Source organism: Ovis canadensis, chromosome 11 (assembly GCF_042477335.2).
Source record: "Ovis canadensis isolate MfBH-ARS-UI-01 breed Bighorn chromosome 11, ARS-UI_OviCan_v2, whole genome shotgun sequence".
Classification (NCBI taxonomy): domain Eukaryota; kingdom Metazoa; phylum Chordata; class Mammalia; order Artiodactyla; family Bovidae; genus Ovis; species Ovis canadensis.
This window is the reverse complement of record NC_091255.1, coordinates 45,310,202-45,324,682: the sequence shown is the minus strand read 5'-3', so window position 1 is coordinate 45,324,682 and position 14,481 is coordinate 45,310,202. Positions and strand designations below refer to the sequence as shown.

Here is a 14,481-nt window from a genome sequence, read left to right as displayed (position 1 = left end):
CAGCTATCACACCTGCTAACATGGGAACTCACACTCATGAGCACACACACACTCAGCAATAAATTGTTTCAGGTTTTCTTGTTCCATCTGTCCCATGCCTAAAGCAGTGGGACTAAGAATTTCCATCAACAAACTTATTCCTAGTTTATTTCCTTCTTCCTCCCTTCTTTCTCCCAAAATTTCCAATAGACATTTATTGATGTTTGACTGGCACCTACCCTGTGTCAGTTACTATGTGTTAGGGGATAAAGACACAAGGACACAGTCTTCGGGGAGAAAATTCATATCAATACTAACCAGATGTAAGACAGTGATACAGTGTTGCAATAAGGGAGGTGGCAAACTGGTGGCCATAGGCCAAATCTGACTTGTAGTCAGGTTTAGTTTAGTAGGCAAAGAATTTTAAAAACTGTCAGAGTTCACATAAAAATCAATATTGCCGTCTTTTTTTTTTTTTTTAATAACCAGTCTGGCTACAATCCAGAGGAGGTGAAAAGCCACTGTCCCCTGTAGGTGGGATGTACTCTCAGTGCTCTCATAGGCCGCATATAAACCCACCATATCCACCCACATCATCCGCTTCCTTGTCGAGTTAAACTTGTTCTTTTCATTCATCCATGTTCATCCACACGATTGGGCAGAATTTGGGACCCTTAAAATGAAAGCCATCAGAGAACCCAAAGCAGTTATCCCTCGAGCTAAGTCTAAGTACATTGTTGATTTGGTTGCTTGTGTGGTGTTTTTCCCTTGCCCCGATCATGAGATGTATAAGGGAAAGGCACCAGTCAGCTGCCTCCAAGCGTCTCCAGCCCACAGCAGAGTGCCTTGTACAGGACCGGTCTCAATGCACACTTGGAAAATGTGTTGAATGAATGGAGTTGCTAGAAGCATCAGGTGGAAAACGGAATTCCAAGCAGAGGGGCCTGTGAGTACAGAAGCATGACAGCGAATACCGTAGTGGGAAGCTGCAAACAGCTCATGGTGAATGGAGGTGGGGTGGCAGAAGTGTGAGGAGTGTGGGACCAGGTAGGGCAGAAGCAGCAGGAGATGAAGCAGGGAAAAGACTCCAGTGGGATCCCCAAGGGCTTTTTTCAGTGTATTAGGAAGTTAATCATGGAATCTTGGAAGTGATTTAAGGAGTGAAGTGACAGGATCAGATTCTTGTTTCACAAAGATAACTCTGGCAGGCTGGTGATGTGGGGAGAAGTGGGAGGCTCCAGAGGGAAGACAGAAGCCGCAGAAGTCCCTTTTCTGAGTCCCTAGAAATGTCACTGGGGATCTCTTTTAAGAAAATGGTGCCCCCTGCTGACCAAGTCTGGGATTGCATCTCGCCCTGGCCAAAAGGAAAATTACAAAATGTTTGGCTCTGAGCAAAAGTACCTGGAAGCCCTGTGTACAGAATTGCAAGTGGTGATGCATCTGAGTGTCTTCTTTTCTAGGAAAAGAGGGGCCCATGAGAACAAGTGACAGTGACTGATGCCACAGGCTGTGTTTCCAGATAGTCACAGAACACCAGCTAAATCTCAATTTAAGATAAATAAGACAAAATTGTTTGGTATAAATATGTCTCAAATATTGCATGGGACATACTTATACTAAGAAGGCACGTGCTGTTTGTCTGAAATTCAAATTTAGCTGAGCATCTTATATTTTTATTTGCTAAACCTCAGAATTCTAGATAAAGTATATTGGAGGGGCCTAGAGAAAGCTAGATAAACTGGATATGTTACTCTTCTTGGGTTTCTCTGCAAACTTGATCCCACCCCTCCATCTAAACAGAGCTGGAGATGATGCTTTCTCATATTCTGCAGTGGTGCCCAGTTATACAGTAACTCTAGTTGGGAAATCAATTTTCATTAAATGAGAACATGATTACAGTAGACCCCCTACAAGAATATGAGAGAGATGGGCCCTTTTTACAGCAAAATTAACCTACTCGCTTGACATATGTGTGACCACTTGTCTTACATCCACATATTTACATTAAAATGTCAGAGAGTTCTCAGCCTTCCTGAAAGAGTGACACGTTCTCTCTAGGGCTACAGTATGAACGCGGCAATTTCAGGGTCCCAAGTAGGAGGAAATGGTGTCTAGTCAGTCCTTAAGCTGAAACATGACGCTTTTACTAGCTCTGGCCACCCATATACCATGACAAAACATGCAAGTAGACAGAAAGTAATTTCTGTCCCTCCTCTTGGAGAATGTCTTAAACCTCTCTCTTCCACTTCTCTCCAGAAATAGCAGGGAGTCAGCTATACCTGGACAGAAAACCACCAGCCCTCATGAACTTGCTACTCAGGTAGAAGGCACTGGATGAAACCACTCCTCATTCCAAGACTCTCTTCGTTCTTCTTTCTAGCTTTCTTGCTGTGGCAGGCACAGCCCTGTGGTTCTCAGTCTGAGGACTGTGCCGGTTGGAGTTCAGCTCTCCCCAGTAGGGGGAAATTCTTCAGGAATCAATTCTAAGTTTCCTGAGCTGGGTGATGGAAGCCATTGCCGAAACATCCTGGGAGCAGCAGAACTGGGAGCCAAGGTGCCAAGACAGTCTCCCTTCCACAGCCCTTGTGAAAAGCCTTCTGGCCCCCATGGCCTGCTCTCTTCCTGGCCCTGCACAGGGGAGGCAGAAGTGGCTCAGGTCGGGAGGATGTTGTTTTTAGACTCTCTCAGAATGTTCTAGATGATGTAAAACCTCATTGCAGGTTGCTTCCATCTTTGTCAGCATGCTTCTGTGACATTCAGTTCCAGTAGGCTGCATTATGGAATACAAGCCCCAGACAGACCACGGTGTCTGAAGCCAACAGTCAGAATGATGCACCTACAATGCATTGCCATAGGATGTTTTATGTTGAACATTTTCTGAAATTAATCAATTTTTCTTATTACCTATATAGTGGTATGATTTCCAACTATCATTTCTGAAAGAAGCATTCTTTATTCTGAGGTGGATAGCTTTTCCTAAAATTTTGTAAACCATATGACATTAAATTTTAAGTCCTTACTTGAAAATATAAAAAACCAGTATACCTATTATCAATACCCCCCGCCCAAAATTATTTGAAAATCCTATTGGATCAGGAAATCCAAAAGCTGGGAACCACTGATTTAGCTCATTGACCTCTGACATGTGCTAAGTGGAAGCTCACTTGGGCCCTGTCCTCCCATGGAGTCATGTGACCTTCAGCTGATGCACTTCAGTGGACGTGGGGCTCTCTAGTCTGGATATGGGGAGACTTGTTTCTGGCTTAAGCTCTCCCCAGGAGTGTTGTAAGGATAAAATGTCATGAACTAAAGAGCTTTGGGAAAGGAGGAGTTCAATAAATATGAGATTGCTGTTCCTAAAGACAGCTGGTGTGTTTTCAGTGGGAAGGGCTGAACGATCCCGCAGAGACCAAGGACAATTTCTCTGCCAGGACATCTGGGGAGAGTGACCAGCACCACTTATAAAATGTGCAAACTGTTTCACCGCCAAGTGGGACCAGACAGCAGAGGCAATGGGTCTCCTGAGGAGGTTGCCTTCTGCCCTTCTGAGGGCATGGGTCCAAGATACAACTATAACTGGGGGAAACTTAAGTTCTCATTAATCTCCCTGGGACACACCCAGGGACCCACTGCAAGCTGCCCCCTTCCCTAACTTGTTTTTCCATTTCCAAAAGGTGCAAATGCCTGCTTAGTCCTCTTCACAAGGGTTTACAGGGCTGAGGAAACACATCACATAATGCTAAAGAACCCACTTTAGAGATTATCCACAGTGCCCCTTTAAGTCATTTGAAAAACAGCTTATGATTTTTCCCCCTTATGATGATTAATTCCAGAATAGTTTTCCCTACGGTTTTTACCCCCAAATCATATTTGCGTCACTCCCCTTGCCCTAGCCTAAGAGGTGTACAGGAAATGGAAAAACCACTCTACCACGAGCCTGAGTACAAACAGCTAAAGAGGCAAGCCTGATAGGCGGACCAAAATAGCAGCACAGTACACCCGAAATGAAAAAGAGTGCTTGGGAAAATGTGTGTGCTGGTTCCCTCCCTTCTACACAGAGCTGAGAATTAACTGCAGATGAAAGTCCTTTGATGTTTAGAAACCTGAAGCATCAGGCCGCCCAGGGTTAGTGATCAACAATACTTTTGTTTGAACTTGCCTGGTATTTCACGTTTATCAGTACCATAATAACCTAGCAGAGTGTTACTGAAGAGAGTCTGGCTTGGCACTCTCAGTTCCTGTGATCCTGTAGGTGAGTACAGCACCCCGAACAAGCTGGCAGCTTACACAACCTTTTAAAATATCTTCCAGTTGAGCTGAAATGATGCCTCACTGCAGAGCCACTCACCTGCTCCTGTGCTCTCACTTGAACTGACTAGAAGCAGGAGCATGGGGGAAAAAGACAGTTAGGGAGTTTGATATGGTCATATACAGAGCACTGTATTTAAAATGGATCAACAATGACCTATTGTATAGAACATGGAACTCTACTAATGTTATCGTATAGCTCATGGAATTCTGCTAACAGCCCGGATGGGAGGGGGCTTTGGGGGAAACTGGATACATGTGTGGCTGAGTGGCTATAGCCCAATATAAAATTAAAAGTTTTTAAGGCAAAAAGAAGCAGGAGCATGGGGAGAAGCCAGACAGTTTAAAACCCTATTTCCCACTTGGCAGTAGAGCCAAACCTCCCTTTTCACTTCCTTTCATCTTCCCACACTCTCTCCAGCTCAAGCCTCACCTTGCCCAGACACCTTTCTTCGTTGCTAGCTCTGCATTTCTGAGATGCAATGATTTACCTACCCGACTGTTAGACCCTAGAGGGTAAGTACTGATCCTAGTCAACTTTGAACTCCCAGCATGTCCACAGGATGTGGCATACAGAAGGATTAGAAGAACAGGCAAAGAACTGAATGAATATACCAGAACTGAGCTCCTGGCTCATTGAGGATAGGACAGCCTTGCTCTAGTATCAGGTGAGAGCCATGCTGAGCTGTTGGAAATCCTTCTTGCTCTTGGAAACTAGTATGAGGTGTGCCTGAGACCCCTGGTTGGGTAAGGCAGGGGGTAGAGGTGGAGGGGACTGGCCTGATAACTGGGAAAATGTCTCTTGTTAAAACACCAGAGACTTCCCTGGTGGTTCAATGGCTAAGACTCCATGCTCCCAACGCAGAGGGCCTGGGTTTGATTCCTGGTCAGGGAATTAGATCCCACATGCTGCAACTAAGAGTCTGCAGTGCTGCAACTAAAGATCCTGCATGTCACTGCTAAGATCCAGCACAGCCAAATAAACAATTATTTTTTAAAAGCCCAAAATAAAAAAACACCAGGCCCAGGTAAGGACTGCTAAATAGGCCCCTGGCCCTGGTAACATGCTTTCACTGCCTAACTAATCCACAGAAGAGAGTTTAGAAGAACTGTCAGTCCAGTAGGTAAGGAGATAATTGATGCAACTTTCAGGATAAGAAACACAGAGAAAAGAAAGGGGTGGAGAAAAGAAGGAAGTTCAGCCAGATGCATTTAAAACCTCTCTTCTCAAGGAGGAGTTCAAAATGAGAGGGGGCCTTTCAGGGCAAAGCTGCAGTGACACCCAGGGCCCCAAGAGAGTGAGACGAGTGCAAGTGAGCCAGGCTTGAAAGGCTGGGTGCAGGGGGTGGGAAGGCAGCAGCGCAGGAAGGAGGCTGGGTGCCCATCTGGAGAGCCAAGGGGCTGGGGCTGCTGAACAGATGGAGTGAAAGTTGCAGCTGGTGGAAATGCACTTTCATGTGTAAAGTTTGGTCCACGGAGGATAGTGATTTCCAACTCCGAAGGCAGCAGTAGCAGGTGGCTCTGCTCCATGCTCCTCCTTCTCCCCCCACTGCCACCCAGAAAACTCAACAGCGGCTCTATGCCAGGACTCAGCCACTGTGCCTTCCGCCAGCATCCCTTTCAACAGGCAGGAGCTGGCATGGGAATACCAGGGCACCGCCAGGATGGCAGAGGCCTGCAAGGCTTAGCAGCTGAAGAGGACAAGGGAGGATTAATCCAGCCTCCCCAGGAGGGGACCGAGAGGACGGAGAACAGACACGGAGGCAGAGGGAGGGAAGCAGACCTTCCAAAGCTGCTCACGACATGCACACTGGGTCTCCACTCTCGTTTTGGTTGAGCTTTGGTTGAAGGGGAGGAAATGGGGAAATGTCAAAACGCAGCAGACTCTGAGGCTCTGGGCTCATTTTATCTCAACCTCAAAAGAACTTTCTTGAGGAGAGAATATATCTGCAGTTTTTTAAGAAATATTTGCCCACCAGAGCTTTAAGAGATAAAGTGCTTTTTGCATCCTCTAGTTCTCATAGACAGCTACCTGTTCTAGCATATTTAGGCCTTCGCCTGTGGGAATAGAGGCCATAAGCGCAACAGTTCTTGGGGGAACCAGCCACCCAGCCAGGTTAACCACACCCACGTGGGAGCAGCCTGGGCCATGAACACCAAGCTCTGCCTCTTCTCTTTCTCTCTTTCTTTGTGCGAGGCTGTGCTCCTGGTCAAGAACAGAAATAGCCAACTCTTTCTTGTTAAAATCCAAATGCTTTTTTTAGAATATGTGATTTTGCTTCTTTAAAAAACAACAACAACAACAAAAAAAAACAAAAAATACCCAGACTGAAACCTAGTCCTTTATCTCTATTGTGTCCATTTTCCCAAGAGATGTCACTGTTGGAGAAAATAACTTAAATATTCTTGGAGTGGAGGTAGTCTCTCTCTTCCTAGTGGGATGTCTTCTTAGCTCCCTTCCCAAACTTGGCATCAAGACCAAGACCTATGGAAAGAAAGAACATGGGGAGAAATGAAGTCTACAAATTATCTGGGGATGGGAAGTGGGGTGTGCCTTGGTCTCCAAAATTGGTGCTCTAAATAAAACTATAATTTTCAAACATTAGTTTTATAAAACCTCCTCAGAGAAAAGAGACTAGTATCAAATGAAAAAAATCACCAAGATACTGATAAATTACATGTGTATATAAAATACAGCAGGGATTTTCTGGGCAGTCCAGTGGTTAAGACTCCTTGGTTCCACTACAGAGAGCACTGGTTCGATCCCTGGTTGGGGAACTAAGATCCTGTGTGCTCCATGGTACAGCCAAAAAAAAAAAATAACAGCAAGACTGAATGAAGTTTAAGAGTCAAACTTCTAGTTTGACTCAGCTCATCCACAGCAGCGCCAATTAGTAGGGAATACGTATAACAATTTTACCCTGCTCAGTGTCTGGGGAAAAAAGAATCATTGGAAAGAAATCATTCAAATGAAATGTTCCTTAGGAAGGCTGGATTACAGGTAATGCTTCCTCTTCATTTTTAAAAAAGTCTGCTCTAAAATAACACATTTCAAAAATATACAAGTAAGTATTACGGGAAAAAAAATAAAGTCCCTTTGTATGGCCCAGAGCTGCATGCTCTGGATGTAACTTACCCAGGAACACCAGCACGGTGCCCACCCACTGCATGGGGCTGATGGGGTTGGCGAAGAGGATCACAGAGGCCAAAATGGTGAAGAACTTTCGAGTTGTGGTGATGATGGAGCAGGTCAGGGGACCAAAATACACAACTGTCATGAAGATGAAGCTCTAGAGAAAGACACAGACAAAGTTAGGCTGGTTCCTGGGTATCTACCAAGGAAAGTCTGTAACAGGACATCACAGCTGATCTTGCCACCCTCTTCTCCCAGCCAGGCCAGTTTCTCTTGGAGAAGCCAAGCCATCGCCGATCAAGGCACTCACCTGGCCCAGGGCACTAGTCAGGCCAAAGAGGAGGATGTTATAGATGATGGTAGGGTACCTTTCGGCAAAACTCAAGAACTCCCAGAGCTCCCCGGTGAACAGGATTCCTAGAAAAATACATCCAAAGATGAATGGTGCATCCTGTGTGCCCATACTTACGCATAAACCTGCAGAGGCCTGCAAAAGCACTCTGACGGAGGGTAGGGCAAGGAAAAATGTATGGTGTGAGTTTTTATTGTCCCATCAAGCATCTCCTATTTTTCTGAATAGAAACTAACTAAAGACTCTTCTGGGAAATACTTAGAAGTTAATGAGTTACTTCTGTCAAAGTGACAGGAAGAAGCAAACCTCAGATGCTGTGAAGATACTGATCCACACATCCCTAGCTCAAGGCAGCCCCAAGTACTGGTCAATTCCAGCCATCAGCAGCCTCCTCTGTTAGGCCTAGCATACTGTATGAAAAATACTCCGTGTGTGTGGCCAGATTTGGGAAAAAAGTTAGAAAGCACTGATTTAAAAGCAAACACATCCATGTTTGAACCATCTTCAGTATTCACCACAGACTGTCTCATCTACCTCAGAGAAGGGTGAGTTCCCAGGGCACCCCTGCATTTTACTACTGTGCGTCTTCCCATGACTCCTGACACAGATCTATTTCTGATTGTGCCAGTACAAGCAGCTAGCAGAGCTGACTGGTGCAAGTTTCTCTAAGACGGCTTCTCAAGGGCTTGGACAATACGGCATCTGAGAACTGAGGCTGACCTTTGGCCTAGGCAAAGAGCACAGCTGGCACCAGAGCTAGAGATTAAGTGGATGAAGGCAGTCTGCCCTCTGCTGATACATGGAAAGAAAAGCAGAACCACTCCTTACCAGCTCCCAGCAGCAGTGTCGACCAAAGGTTGATGTTCAGCATCATGTGGTTGGAGCCTGTTTGGTAGTGAGCTCGCATGTGGTCCTGGGAAACACCAGTCAGTCCATCCAGGGTTAGAGACAAGAGCTGGGAAAGAAAGAGTACAGCCTGCAGTCAGGCCACTGGGGCCCTCCCTAACTCAGGAAACAGACCTCTCACTTTTCTGAGATCCCTCAGAAAGCTGCTGCCTTAAGACAGAGTCCTCAGAACAAAACGCTGCCGTTTGCCCACAAGCAGAGGGCAAGAAACCTCGTGAGCTCCCTGCTGCCCCCAGCACCAGAAGGACAGGTGATCTGAGCCACACAGGTGTAATGTGATCAGAGCAGGGCAGGAAGCCTAACACTTCTCAACGCAATGCCATGAAGCTTGGCATGCAGGGGCCTAGAAGAGGCCGTGGTGAGCCACACACATTCTTCCACTAAAGGTGGAGAGAGGAAATCTAACCCCAGCATGTTAGCCTCCTGGCTTAGGAGTCCAGTGCTCCAGTTCTGTGGATTCTGTGGTCATATTGCCGGATTAGAATCCAGGGCAACATTGGACAAAATTTGTTCAGTCATGTCCAACTCCTTGGGACCCCATGGACTGTAGCCCGCCAGGCTCCTCTGTCCATGGGATTTCCCAGGCAAGAATACTGGAGTGGGTTGCCATTTCCTACTCCAGGGGATCTTTTCAACCCAGGGATTGAACCTGTGTCTGTTACGTCTAACCTGCATTGGCAGGCGGGTTCTCTACCCCTAGCGCCACCTGGGAAGCCCATGTTAGTCCACTAATTCTTCCAATTAACACCCATATGGCCATGGGCAAATGACTTAACTTTTCTTTGCCTCATTTTCTTCATCTGTAAAATGGAGATTAACACTATCTAAGTTATGAAGTTATTGTAAAAATTAACTAGTTTTCATGTAGAACACTTGGAACAGTACCTAATACCTAGTCAGCAATAGCTACTATAGTATTATTATTTTTTGACAGGAAAGTAGGATTTATTGGTGGGCAGGAGGAAGGAGGGGACAGCGCCCTCATGAGTGCAGGGCCCGCCATTTGTCCAGAGGACCACGATTAGGGATGTATTTGACCCTACAGCCATCTGGGATGAGCCGCTTTACTGCCACCATGGTTTCAAATTCGTCTGCGTGAAACTTAGTAAATCCCTACTTCTTGGCGATGTGGATCTTCTGGTGGCCAGGAACTGAACTTGGCCCTGTGGAGGGCCTCAATCATATGCCCCTTGTTCTGCAGCTTGGTGTGAATAGACCTTATAACTTGGCCAAAGTGGGCTCTGGCCACTGCGCCCTAGGCTTTCCAAAGGCACCACGCATACCTGTCTGGAGCCTAGACTGGGGACAGCATGCCAGTCATGAATGTCCACTGGCCAGAGTTATCTCCAAGGTCCCTTAGGGCAATCTGTACAGGCAACAGGCTACCAAGGAGGCTGCTGTTTGCAGCCACTGCACACTGGGCCCCATGGGGAAAAGAACATGGTTGGCTTAACTGGCTATACAGTATTATTTTAAACTCTGGCTTCCAGGTTTCTTGGAAACCCACAGTGAGAGACATACTACTCCTTTCCTCTTTACTCTCAGGTCTCAGGGACCTCACAGCAGCATTTAGACACGGGCCTCAGAGTTATCTCTTCTCCAGAAGGAGAGCTGAACTGTTGTGAAATATTCTAGGCTCCCCACTACAGCCTCAGCAGAGCCAAGGACCCTGCAGCAAGAGACAAAGACCGGAAATGGGGGGCAAGAAACATCACTTATCTCTCTCAAAACATAACTGGCCTTCTGTATGTGCCGGGGGTGGATATTCCTATGAAGATTACTGGAAAAGGCTTCCTTTCCCAACAGGATTACATACCAGGAGCAGCTCTCCATAGCCAATTGTGTGTTCTTCTATCCCGACTACTTTTTTGGGTTTGTACATGAAAAGGGCCACTCCAGCCACAATTAGCAACACACACAGGTACTTGGCCATTGGGTACTTCTTCTTCAAGAGGGTCACTCCAAGGAGCATGACTACAGGGAAGAAACAGGGTGGAAAATTCAGGCACCCATAGGCACTGTTGAGACCAATAATCTCCTAGGAGCCAAAGACTCGTGGGGAAAAAAGAATGTCTGAGAAGGAGAGCTGACAGAGGACAAAAAGAGGAGAGAGCAAGACTAGCACCTACGTAGAGATGACGGTGCAACAAGACTGAATGAAGAATATAAAGCCGAGAAACGTAGAGAACAAAGGCTCCAGGAAGCAACCTGGCAAAGGTGGGGCAGTAGGGAAGAGTGAGAAATTGAGAATAAGGAAACTGATGATCAAATGGGATTTAGGGTAGCTAATGACAATGTAGGCCACCAAAATGACTAACCATGTGAAGCAGATGAGGTCAGCTTCTAGCTCACAGTGAGGATTACCAGCTAATGAACACCCAACACAACAGGAAGTGATACAGATGACAGGATGGGCAGGAGGAAGGGATGCAGGGAAGTCCCTATAGATAGCAATGGTGAGATGACAAAGCTCAGAGGAATACAGCCCTAGCAGAGGGGGCTCAAGCTCACTCCAGGAAGACTGAGGATGGATGGCGGCGACCATCTTCTTCTGCTTACCTGGGATGGGCTTGCAGGATTTACCAAGGACCTGAAATTAAATTGAGCAAAAATAATTTCTGAGCTTCTTTGACATGCCAGGTACTGAACTAGGTGCTACATAAGATGAGTAAGTTAGCATGGGGCCTGCACCAGAGGCTGTAGCCTCAGAAAAGGGCTCTATCACAGCCCACCCACCATCACTAAATGTCAGATCTGTGGCTCTTCACACTCCTAATTTCCCAGACACATTCTCCTTTTATTTAAGTCACAGACCTGAGGGAAGAATCTTTCATCCTTTTGAACTTCTGAGCCAACCCTCACCCCACCCTGAGGTTTCACCTGAGTTGGGTAGTTGACAAACTGTAGTGCTGAGTTGCTGGAGACCATAGCACCCAGATAGGAGACAGAACACGCAGCATAGAGCCAGCTCCGAGTACGATCCACTCTGGCAGTGTCGAAAAACTGGATCACTGGGAGAAGACAAAAGAAAGAAACATAGAAAGTTGGTAGGGCTAGGATGGACCACTGAGCAAAAGTCAAAGGCACATGAAAGGAATTTATCTGTCAAATAAGATGAGAAGTACTTAGACAGAACTATTTCCGTCCTCTTAGACTGGGAAATCTCTGAAGATTCTCCAATTCTCCAACCCCATCTAAACCTAACACAAGACCTCATGCAGGGCAGTGGCGGGGGGTGGGGGGGGTGGATGTTCATTCAGATCAAGGGATCAGTCAGCCCTGCTGCTAGCCCCTGGGGAACAAAGAGAGCTGACACAAAAAGGAAAACCAAAAAGACAAAGAAAAAAGTTTTACATATTCTCATGGGGATCCGGAATACAGATCCATTCTCTGCACATTTCTGACTGAGAAATTGATTTAGTTTAAGGAAACAGAATTCCACCTTTTTCCAAAGCCACTAATTTTATAAGTTTAATAGAGAGGTTGTTAGCACTAAAGGGGCTGAGGGTCTTGAAAGTTAGACCTAATGCCTAGGATACATAGGGAAGGGGACACAAAACAGATTATTATCTAAGTACTCACAGATCTTGGCAAACACAGCATTGACCACACATTGGATGAAGACCAAAGTTAAGGCAAAAGTGAAGGTCTCCTGCTTGGCTCCCTCCCCATACTTTCCTCTTGTTCTAAGAATAAAATGCATGGGAAAGAGATCAATTAATATACTTCCCTCAGGGTCCTCTAGCAATCCAGAGCCACTGAACGCTTTGAAATTGTTTTGCTTCTCTAGACTTAAGGGAAAGTTTGGTAAGGATCACCGGGCACATTTACAACAGAAGCCAATTTTACTGGAGCTAGAAACTAGATACTCCAGGCTGCTAATCAGAGAGCCGAATGAAACAAACTCTGTGTGTGTACACACATATCCGTACAGGATGGTGCTGAAGGAAACGTGAAAAATTGTGTGTGTGTATGTGTACACATATCCATACAGGATGGAGCTGAATGAAATGTGAAAAATTGGTGAAACGACGTACACCGGGGCAGGGCCGGGGGCGAAGTAATCAGCAACCTGCAAGAATATAGGCGTTCCAAGGACAGCCCAGCACAGGTCATGGAAACCTAAGTCTGTAAAACCCATTCCTTTAGAACCAACAGGAAAAACATCAATTAAGGGAAGAAAAATAACCACCTCCCAAGAATCTAGGAACCAACTTTCGCGTTTTGTATAACCCTTGGGAGGTTTAGCAGCAAAGGGGTCAGGATGCTTGGAGAGCAGAAGGGGCCAAAGGAAACACTGGGGCTAGGGGCGAGAGGACCGCGAACCTGAACCTGACCGCAGGCTGGGGAGACACGGCAGGACTGAGCGGGCGGGGCGCGGGTGGTGTGCGGTGGCGGGGGTCCGCGTTCCCACCCCGGGGATCCGCTCACATCTTTTCCTGCAGGATCCCATAGTAGAAATAGCAGACAAAGACACCGAGGAAGCAGAGCGGCAGACGCAGCCGGTCAGGCACCAGGGAGCTGCTAGCGGCCATGAGACGCCCGGAGGACCCAACCGGAGACCCGCTCACAGCCGGCAGCGGCGGCGGTGACAAGTCCAGCCGGACATCGCCGACCGGCGACAGGGGCCTCATAGGAGCTGCATGAGACCGCTGCTGAGGAGGGCCCCAGCAGCCACCGCTGGAACTGCCAGCTCAGGAGCACCGAGGGGAAAACTCCTCAAAACCCAGAACCCGCTTCCAAGGAAAGGAGACCCACCCTGGGGCCTTGGCCTCGTCCCTGATGGCCAGGGGAGCCAGCTGAATCGAGGGCAACCCCTCGCCCTCGAGACTTTCCGATCAGGCAACTCCGAGGACAACTGCGACCCGGAACGCGACGGGATGGCCTAGGCGATACGCGGACGTGGAATGATGACGTATAAGGATGTGGAGGTAACCAATTGGCTACGCTGTGCAAAGACAGACAGGTGGGTGGGAAGGAGGAGTACGCCGGCCGAGCAAATCGAATAGCCTTTTTCCCGGTCGGCTGTCAGGCTTCTGCTGGGTCCTAACTCCCGGAAACTGTCAATGTAACCTTAGCGCCCCCTAGCGGGCCCCCAGTGTCCCCGACTCTACCCTCTTTACCAGAAGGCCTGTCTTTGGGGAGCCATCCTCCTCCTAGAGCACATCACAAGGCTCCCAAGGGCGGCAGGGCTCTTGTCTCAGCTCTGTCACTTGAAGGCAGGGTAACCTGTGCGTGTCACCTAAATGCCGAGCTACAGTTTTCCTAATCTATATATATAGTCCATAGGAATTAGTAATAGCCACTTTGTCACCTCTTGACTGTTGAGGATCAAATGAGCTGAGCTTGGTGAAAGTGTTTTATAAACTGTAAAAGTGTGCTGTGCAAGTTTAAGGTATTTATTAGTCATGACTTGTTCTCAACTCTGATCTTATTTCCTCACATCTGGAGATGGAAATGGAAGCTTGCTGAAGTGGATTTTCTTCAGGGTCTTACAACTCACCAAGGGAGCAAACCCTCCTGCATTAATAAACTCTTTATTGGGCCCCCACCTAATGACACCAGGAGCTAAGGGTGGACTAACCCCAGGGCTTGGCACTACCAGCCTCAAGCCCCACAGTAGTCATTGGACTCCGGGCTGCTCTCTGGGTAGAGGCTCCTTCTCTCCTTCCAGCAGCCTACTCCTCTGGCACAGCCTCAGGCAAAGGAAGGAAACTCGGGGCAGCACCACACCCATCCCTCTGGGCCTGACTCACTAAGACTTTGGGGGTAGGCCAAACGTCTTTCAGGGGAGGGGCAAGAA

At 47.3% G+C, this 14,481-nt stretch overlaps 1 protein-coding gene and 1 pseudogene across 1 annotated transcript; both read right to left on the bottom strand.

Annotated features, from left to right (window-relative positions):
* Window positions 1-6,520: 6,520 nt before the first annotated feature.
* On the bottom strand, window positions 6,521-13,569 carry SLC35B1 (solute carrier family 35 member B1). Its single transcript, XM_069543172.1, has 9 exons — window positions 13,110-13,569; window positions 12,261-12,364; window positions 11,559-11,689; window positions 11,238-11,268; window positions 10,495-10,652; window positions 8,601-8,727; window positions 7,731-7,837; window positions 7,424-7,577; window positions 6,521-6,772 (listed from the first exon to the last, which is right to left on the bottom strand). The coding sequence occupies exons 1-9, from the start codon at window positions 13,310-13,312 to the stop codon at window positions 6,720-6,722; spliced, it is 1,068 nt and encodes a 355-aa protein (XP_069399273.1). The 5' UTR covers window positions 13,313-13,569; the 3' UTR covers window positions 6,521-6,719.
* On the bottom strand, window positions 10,017-10,141 carry LOC138415535 (small nucleolar RNA SNORA70; annotated as a pseudogene).
* Window positions 13,570-14,481: the final 912 nt, after the last annotated feature.